Source organism: Mastomys coucha, unplaced genomic scaffold, assembly GCF_008632895.1.
Source record: "Mastomys coucha isolate ucsf_1 unplaced genomic scaffold, UCSF_Mcou_1 pScaffold23, whole genome shotgun sequence".
In the NCBI taxonomy this organism is placed as follows: domain Eukaryota; kingdom Metazoa; phylum Chordata; class Mammalia; order Rodentia; family Muridae; genus Mastomys; species Mastomys coucha.
In genome coordinates this window covers 113,448,166-113,457,326 of record NW_022196906.1, presented here as the reverse complement: position 1 = coordinate 113,457,326, position 9,161 = coordinate 113,448,166, and the positions used below count along the sequence as shown (strand labels likewise).

At 53.4% G+C, this 9,161-nt stretch overlaps 1 protein-coding gene across 1 annotated transcript in view; it reads left to right on the top strand.

Annotated features, from left to right (window-relative positions):
• Positions 1 to 9,161, top strand: part of Scn5a (sodium voltage-gated channel alpha subunit 5) — a 101,687-nt gene that overhangs the window by 10,573 nt on the left and 81,953 nt on the right. The window contains exon 2 of the mRNA XM_031343503.1: positions 8,362 to 8,676. Coding sequence (XP_031199363.1) covers positions 8,404 to 8,676 — 273 coding nt within the window. The 5' untranslated portion in view covers positions 8,362 to 8,403. The remainder of the gene's footprint in view (positions 1 to 8,361; positions 8,677 to 9,161) is intronic.

The window sequence follows — 9,161 nt, the reverse complement described above, 5'->3', positions numbered from 1 at the left end:
ATGTGTGCAGCACAGAGCTGTCCTTGTGTTTGTGTGTGTGTGTGTGCAGCACAGAGCTGTCCTTGTGTGTGTGTGTGTGTGTGTGTGCGCAGCACAGAGCTGTCCTTGTGTTTGTGTGTGTGCAGCACAGAATTGTCCTTGTGTGTGTGTGTGCAGCACAGAGCTGTCCTTGTGTGTGTGTGTATGTGCAGCACAGAGTTGTCCTTGTGTGTGTGTGTGCAGCACAGAGCTGTCCTTGTGTGTGTGTGTGTGTGCGTGTGCAGCACAGAGCTGTCCTTGTGTGTGTGTGTGTGCATGTGTGCAGCACAGGTCTGCCCTTGTGTGTGTGTGTGCGTGCATGTGTGCATACTTGTGTGCTGCTCTGGAAACGAACCTATATTGTGATCATAAAGTGTTTGTGCGATTATGAATAGTGTGTGATCCTTGGCAACAGTAAGCAACTACGTTATTAGCTTGATTGTTTTTAGCTTTTTTAAAATCATTTACATGTATGTGTGTGATCCTGTGTGAGCTTATGTTTATGTATGCAGGAGCCCATGTAGACCAGAAGAGGGTGTCATGGAATCTCCTAAAGCCAGGGTTAGAGACGGTTGCGAGCTACCCAACGTGGGTGCTGGGAACCAAACTTGGGTCTTGTGCAAGGACAGTGCGTGCCCTCAGGTGCTGAGCTCAACCTCTGTCGCCCTGCTTTGTGTACTTTCTGGGCTGTGTCCTGAAAGGCAGGCAACTGCCTGACATGGTCTGTGTGTATCACCTCTCCACACTGCACTGAGGCTACACGGGTCCAGGCTGGTCTGCTCGGGGGAACGGTTGTGTTGAAAGTGCTTAGTGTGGAGAGAAAGCAACCACATCAAGTGACTAATCTGCATCATACAGGTTTGTGTAAATGCACGTTCCTGTTCACAGGACGAATGGCCCAATGATGCAATATTATGGCTCTTCAAGATTAAATGACAGTGACAGCAAAGACCACAGGACAACAGCAGCTAGTGACCACTGCATTTGTGCTGTGGCCAAGATCTGGGACAGGAACAGCAACATATGTTCACACTGCAGAACAACCCTCGGAATAGGAGTGTTCTCCCCCCCCCCCCACTCTCTCTCCCTCCCCCACCTCCTCTTGATTTTTTTTTGAGATATGGTCTCAGTAAATCACTATGTAGCCCTGGCTGTCCTAGAACTCCATTATGTAAACCAGGCTGGCCTCAAACTCACGGACATCTGCTTGCCTTTGCTCCCAAGAGACCACACCTGTCTCTAGGAAGTTTCTCTCCTCCGCTTGACCCACAGAGAAACAAAGTAACTCACCCTAGGACTTGTGGCAAGCAAGTGCCAGAGCCCAGGTTCACCTGCATGGGCTGGCTTCCAACCCACTGCCCTAGCCACTTCCTCATCCCATATAAGAACAGGAAATGTCTAAGAAGGAAATGGGGAGAGAGGAGCCATGGAAGAGGAGGCCGAGATGGATATGCGGCAGGCACTCTGGACAGGGTCATTTCCTCATTACCAGTCTCAGCAAGTCTGGAGAGAAAAATGTCCTTTCGGGTCAGCCTGGAGTCTGTGCTGACAGAGTCCTTTTCCCATTTGAGAACCATGATCTGGAGAAGAAAGGTTCCCTTTGAAACTACTGTAAGACCATGCGCACACTAGGCGCCAAATGTGTGCTCACCGCATCAATTATTGAAATGAGTGAGCAGAGATGTTCACTGGTATGTTCTCCTGAAGGAAGAAATTGAGTTGCCTGGTGCATGCACGGACCACAAATGGTGGCCCCACATGGGTGGGGGCTGTCACGGTGGACAGGAGGACATCCCGCTTGGCCCGCACCATCAACCTGATGAAGGGTTGATGACAACCTGTGGAAGCCGAGGGTCTGGACTGTGACATGCCAGTGAGCCACAGTCCTGGCCTCCCTGTCTGGGGCATAAGTTCTTTACCACCTAGGGGAAGGCAGCAGGGTAGTGTCAGGGCCAGGAAAGATGAACCTGGGTGGGTAAGGTAGCTGCCAGGGTGGTGGGTCACCCAGCCAGAGGTCATGGCACTGGGAAGCAGGAGGAAGAGAGTGCCAAACAGAGGAAGCAGGCAGAGATTTCCTAGGAAGCCTGGGAGCCACTTCCACAGAGGGCTGCGCATAAATTTACATGGCAAAGAATATTCTTTGCATGGTAGGTTCTCGAGATTCTGATTCCACAACGACCAAAATGCCAGACATGACTCAGGCAGGAGGCTGGAGTGAGCCTGCCTTCAGGCTCTGGGATTGAAGTAGGCAGGGAGGGGCTGCACAGAGCTGGAACCTAGAGCTGTCTCCTTCTTCCTCACCCCTCTGTGGGCATCCTGAAAGTTCACTGTTAAAGCCAGCCAAGTCCCATGCAAACCAGGACCCATGCAGCAACCTGACATTGGGCTCCTACCCTGAGGACAGGGGACAGTACCCGCAGCTGCACTCTAGGTTGCTTGGACGAGTGCTCACTTCAGTTGTCTTTGGCCGCTGGCATGAGCCACGTCTGCGTCTGTTCAGGAAGGCTCAGGAAGACCCTCCCCCCCCCGCATAGCGTTGACTCCCCACAGAATCTCAAACACCTTAAAGTCAGACGGTTAGGGTAGAATCCCTGTCCTGCCCTAAGCTAAGACATCCTGGCCAACTGGGCAAGGCAGATTTATCCCCAAAGACTGAGTGACCAGCAAAGCCTAGAAGCGGGGAGGGCCAGGTTGGAAGTGGGAAGGAGGAAGGGACGTCACACTGGACACTGGCCGTGCTCGGTAAGGTCTGTCACAGACTGGAGTGGAAGGAGAGGACTGTGGGTGTGCGGGGGCGTGGCCATTGTACAGGTTACTGTGTTTGCTGCTGTGGTGATGCGTAGAGGAGCGATGGAAGGAAGGAAGGGATTATTTTGGCTCACAGTTCACGGGATACAGCTCATTTCAGAGGGGAAGGCATTATTACAGAAGCAAGAGGTCGCTGGTCACATTGCTTCCGCAGTCAGGATGCAGAGAGGAGCGGGGTGGGGGTGGGAGCTGGGGCGTGGGCGGGAGTTGGGGCGGGGTCGGGGGCGTGGCTCCGGGGGTTCCCCCGCTGGTGTTCAGTTTGCCTTCCTCCCTTTTATCTAGTCTAGAACTTTATCCGCTGGGATGGTGCTACCAGCTTTCAGGGTGGGTCTCCCCGCGTCAGTTAACTCAGTGTAGAAAATCCCTCACAGTGTGTTTAGAAGTGATTTTAAACGCTGTCAGGTTGACAATATTAACCCATTACAGTGCGATCCAAGCAGGGGTTGGGAGCCGTCCTGGGCTGTGATATTGGGGATGGAGGTGGAAACATTGGGTGAATGTTCAGGCATGTGTCCAGGACAGGTGCCAGCATAAGCTAGTTGGGAGGAGGCCGAACCATTTGCTCCTGCTAACTCCAGAGTCAGTGGGACTTAGGGAGCCGAGTACCGGTGACCTAAGGCAGAGGGATGTAGTTTGGATCGAGTAGACTTCTGGGAGGTGGGGGGTTGCCAGGACGGGGGAGACTACCCTAGGCAGAAGGGGCAGCTAGAAGAAGCTGCCCCAGTTTTCAGAACAGCTGTAGGACTAGTGCTGAGGGAGATGCCAACAGAGGGGAAGCAATGTTGGAGCAAGGCAGTGGCATGTCCTCCTGTCCCGCTGTGCAGTGGGGACTGCCATCTTGAAACTCCAGAGCCTCCCAGCCTCAGGAGTTGAACGAGGGAGGCTCGGCTGCGTTTTCTTCCTGCCTTCCACAGCCTTGGAGGCCCCCACACCCTCAGCGCACTCAGACCACTCTGGAGCTCACCTCATCCTGGCAGCCTGTAATCCTGCAGCTGGGCTGGACCAGGCATAGCAGGGTGTGAGCTCTGAGCTGCTGAAGGAAGGGCGGGGCCAGAGCCAGGTGCAGGCAGAAGAACAAGAGAGAAAGCCGATCCTGCCCGCCCACCGCGAGTAGCCCAGAACACAAAGGCCACTCTTGGCCGGTTTACTTTGGAACCTGAGGCTGCGGGGCGGCTCGGAGGCAGAAAAGTGTTATCTGGAATCTAGTTTCAGACAGACCTCTAATGCCAGGGGCTCCCAGGGTGTGAGTGCTAACCCACCTTGGACCCACAACCCTTGGCCAAATTGGGTTGGAGGGAGCAAGAGGGTGTGGCAATGCTCAGACACTAGTCTTTTTGTTAGCATTCTATATAAACTCCACCCCCACAGGCCCTATAAAAGGGGCTGCTTGCCCCCTCCTCTCTCTCTTACTCCTGCTTCTCTCCCTTGTCTCTTCCCCCTTGCTCCCCCTCTCTCCCCATTTTTCCCCCTCTCTCCACGTGGTCATGGCCATCCCCTACTTCTCTCCTCTCTCCTCTCTGCTTTTCTCTGCCTCTGCTACCCTCTTAACTCCCCTCCCCATGCCCTAAATAAACTCTATTCTATATTATACCGGTGTGTGTCTGGTCCCTCAGGGGGGAAGGGATGCCTTGGTATGCGCCTGCCCAGGCAACCCCTTTCCCCACACCTCTCCAGAACATATTCGTATAGCTCGTTCTCTTTTTATGATCACAACACCTTTAACCTTAGACGGTTCCTGAGATTCCCGGGCTCCCCTAATGTGTTCTGTCTCTCACTCTGGAACCCAGCAGGACTCAGAATCTGCCAAGGTCAAGGGGTGGGGAGGCTGGGCTCCCCAGGCTATGCTTCCATCTTTAGGAGTCAGCAATGGTGATCTCCAACCCTGCCCAGGGATGTCCCCAAATCCCAGGGAGCCAGAGAGAGGCTGACACCCACCACAGTGGATCCCAGGATGATTTGGAGGAACCTCCTACCCACAGCAAGGGAAGATGGACCCCAGGCTCAGTGACTGAGCAGGGACTGAGCCAGAATGTTGGAGTCCTCCAACCCATTGAGATCTCATCGTCCGTTTTTAAGACGTAGCATTAAAATAGAAATCAATGGTATTGAATAAAGCTGTTGGTAGACTTAAAAAACCAAATTTCGATAGAGTGTGGGCCTCTCTAATAGGATCATGCAGGAACTGAAAGCGTTATGACGTCAAAGTCGGGGGCAGCGGTAGGATCTGAGGTGTGCACAGCTGCAGTAAGGGACAGGGATGTGGGGTCTCTGGGTCATTGAGTTATAGTGGTTCAGGCTACCTTTACGGATGAAGGAAGTACTGCCATCTCTTCTCCCCCCAATAGTTTCTGTCTCTCCAAGAACCCCCAAACTCACCAGGGGAGTGAGAGGCTATTCTCGATGCTGTCTTGGGGGGGGGCGGACACATGAGGTGCTGCTTCTTAGCACAGATGCTCAGTATGTGAAAGTTCACCCACCTGTGCACCCCCTGGCATCTGTTTGCACGAATCCTCTATTTCAATAGAAATTACAAACACATCTCTACTGAGCAGATGCATATGCGGGTGCACGCCTGTACACACGTGTGTTCTGCCAGTGTGTGCAAGTCCCTGGGCTTCCACGTGTCTCTAGAACCCTTGCAGGCGTGTGGACACAGATGGATACCCTGATCTGGAGAACACTGTTTTTAGCAAATCTTCCTAAGCTAAGGGGTGGCTTCCCTGTTGCTCACCATGGAGAGGGCTGCGCGGTCCTCCCGTCCTCGGGCTGGCTGGGCTCTTTGTTTCTTACGTGAAATGAATAATGGCTGTATTGTTTTGCAAGCTCATCCTAGCAGATGCAAGCAATGAGGGAAGGTGCAAAGAAAGTTTAAAAATGTCCCAAATCCTCCTCATCTCGGGTGAGAGAAAACACCATTCATGTTTGCTGATAGGCGCTGCAGATAGCTGCCTTCTGCTCAGTCAGAGGTGGAGGCTAGCCGGGGAAAGGCTCTCCTGAAGTGGGGACCTACTCTCATCTGCTATTTTTAACAGAGATGGCCCTTTAACTTCGTGTGAATCAAACAAGAAGCTGCAGAAGGAAGAGGAGGGTGGAAAGGGAATCTCTGTCTTTCTGGTTCTACAGTATTCATTTCGTACTGTGCTGGCCCAGGGGTACACACACACATGCAAACCATAGACACACACACACACCATGCACATGCACACACACATGCAAACCATAGACACACACACACACCATGCGCATGCACACACACATGCAAACCATAGACACACACACACCATGCACATGCACCATACACAGAGACACACACACACCATGTACATGCACACACACCACACATACATACAAACTACACCAGCATGCACACCCATACACATGCACACCCATCATACACACACACCATACACAGTCACATACCATATACACACACATACACCATACACACATACCACACACACCATATACACACACATCATACACACTCACACACCAAGTACACACACACATCAAACATGCACACACAAACCACACACACCAGAATGCACACCCATACACATGCACACACATCATAATACACCATATACACTCATATACCTTATATACACACACACATATACATATACATATGTGTATATATATATATGTATACCACACACACATCATACACTCTCATATACCATGTGCACCATAGACACATACAACACACACACACACACCATACACACTGTATGCTCATGTCTGTGTGTGTGTCCCAGTGCAGAGACTCTCATGTGCCAGCCATGTGGAGGCCGAAGGTCAACTTGCAGCAGCACCATTCCTCGGGAGCTGTCCGACTTGTTTTCTGAGCCAGGATTTCTCGTAGGACCTGGGGCTAGGATCATGGCCCAGCGAGCAGACCCCAGGGATCTTCCTGCCTCTGTTTCCCCGCAATAGAATCACAGGCAGGCACTTTCAACACTGTACCACCTGAGCCATCTTCCCTGTCCCTAGAGGTGCCCTCTCCGTGCTTTGTCATTCATTTCCATTCTCACGTGTTCTCCCCCACCCACCCGCCCGCCTCATGTGTGTGCACTTATCGCTGCAACAAACGTGGAGGTCAAATCAACCACAGGAGTCAGTTCTCTGCTTCCACCAACCTTGTGGGGATCCAAGGATTGAACTCAGGTGGTCAGGCTTGGCAGTGCGGGCTGAACCGGCGCGGTAGCCCTGGAGCGGTTAAGGCTGCGTGTTTGCTCATTCTTTACCTGCCATCTGTGTTGCTCGGGCACCCCGCGTCGGGGTCCCTGTTGACCATGTGCTGGCATGGGTGCCACAGCAGCTTATGGGTCATTGATGACATGCTCCATGGAGTAAGCTCAGGGCGAAGCCCTTGGCTGACAGGAAGGGAGTGTGTCCCTGGCAGACGGCTCCAGCAGGTGTCCAGTCTGCCCTGTTGAGCCGGTGCCCAGCCGTTCCAGGGTTTGATGTGGTAATTAGCAGCCTCCTGGCTTGGTGTCATAGTCAGGAGCCCTCTGGCCACATCCTGTTTTGGTGAGCCCGACAGAAATGCATTCTTCTGCCTTGCTGTCATAGACAGAGTGTGTTTGCACCAGGTTCTGAGTCTTTTGAGGCCACCAGGGGCCACATTCTCCCTGTTTGACGTCACGTCACACACATGTGCCTGTTGGAAGTCCTCTTCACCAGTGGTCACTGCCTTCCGGTGCTGCTGTCCCCTTTTATGGGAGAAGAGGGGACAGTGTGATGAGCCAGAGACCCGCCTGTCACGTTTCCCGTCTTTAGAATCAGTCTGGCTAGGGACGGCGCTGCACCCAGGGGATTCCTATGAGATCCTCAACAGGGTCTGCACAGTTGGACACACCACATGCCAACATCTGGATGCCAACTCTTATGTTCCTGTTTGGCAGTTGCTGAAAACCCTACATCCCTTGGGGGCAAACGCTGCCTCCAGTTGCTGCCTCCTATGCCTCAGGTTTGATTTGCACCTCTTGTGTGAGGGCATGGGAATTGGGGGGGGGGCACTGGACACCACTCAGGCTGGGAGTGCTCCCTGGAGAGGAGGGGTAGGACCCTGTCCTGTGCAGGGCCAAATCCTGACATATATATGCTTCACCTTTTATTAGGGAAAGGTCCTTCTGTCAGGGTCTGGGCTAAAATGAATGACATCTCTTCCCATCCCTGCCCTATGGAGGCCAGGGAGCCAGTTGTGGTGGAACTGTCTTAAAGGGGGGTCAGCTGAGGTGTCTTTATTTTGGTGTGGGGTGGGCAGGGTAACCCCGTCCTGAGGGCGCACTTTCTCTTGATCACTGATGTTTCCACGTCGCTGGCCCTCCTCACACACACACACACACACACACCTCAGTGGAGGAGAGCATCATTGTTCACCCCAGCTGCGGTCAGTCTTGTACGCCTGTACAGTGATTGCAACGGGGGTCGGGAGGAACAAGCTGTATGGTTTTCCTGCCCCAGCCGGGCTGGCTGACTACCGTGCCCTCTGGCCATGGCACCCTATCACACCCTGTCTTTGTCTTCCAGCAGCCTGAGGAGAGCCTGTGCCTCCAGAAGCAGGATGAGAAGATGGCAAACTTCCTGTTACCTCGGGGCACCAGCAGCTTCCGTAGGTTCACCCGGGAGTCACTGGCGGCCATCGAGAAGCGCATGGCTGAAAAACAAGCCCGTGGTTCGGCCACCTCACAGGAGAGCCGCGAGGGCCTGCCAGAGGAGGAGGCTCCCCGGCCCCAGCTGGACCTACAGGCCTCCAAAAAGCTGCCAGATCTCTATGGCAACCCACCCCGAGAGCTCATCGGGGAGCCCCTGGAAGACCTGGACCCTTTCTATAGTACCCAGAAGGTGACTGCCACCCCCTCAGCACCCTCTCATCCTTTTAGGTAGCTCCTAGGAAGGCAGCAGACAGATGGAGCTTTGCTCATGTGGAGTTCTGTGTGGGGCCAGCTCCCCTGGGCTCTGGGGGAGGGAGGGGGTGATTCACGATCAATCTATATTCCAGTCACCTTTATTTTGGAGTTCTGGGGTAAAGACATAAATCATACCGTTTGGGCCCCTAACTGGGGGATGGGAGGACCACTGAGATGTCGCCTTGTTTTGTAGTTCTCTGGTATATGCCTCTGGGAATTCCTTCCAGTCCCCAGACGCGTGGGCACTTGGAATGAAGCCCTGCGTGGCCCCCCTCCTAACTAAAGGCAGCATGTGCGCCTCCTGTCCCTCTAGCCGCTCAGAGAATTAGCCAGGCATCGTCCTCAGAGCCAGCTGGCTCGAGCTGAGCCACAGTAGCGGTCTCCTGAGCCTTATGGCCTTCCCTGGACCACAGAGGTCAT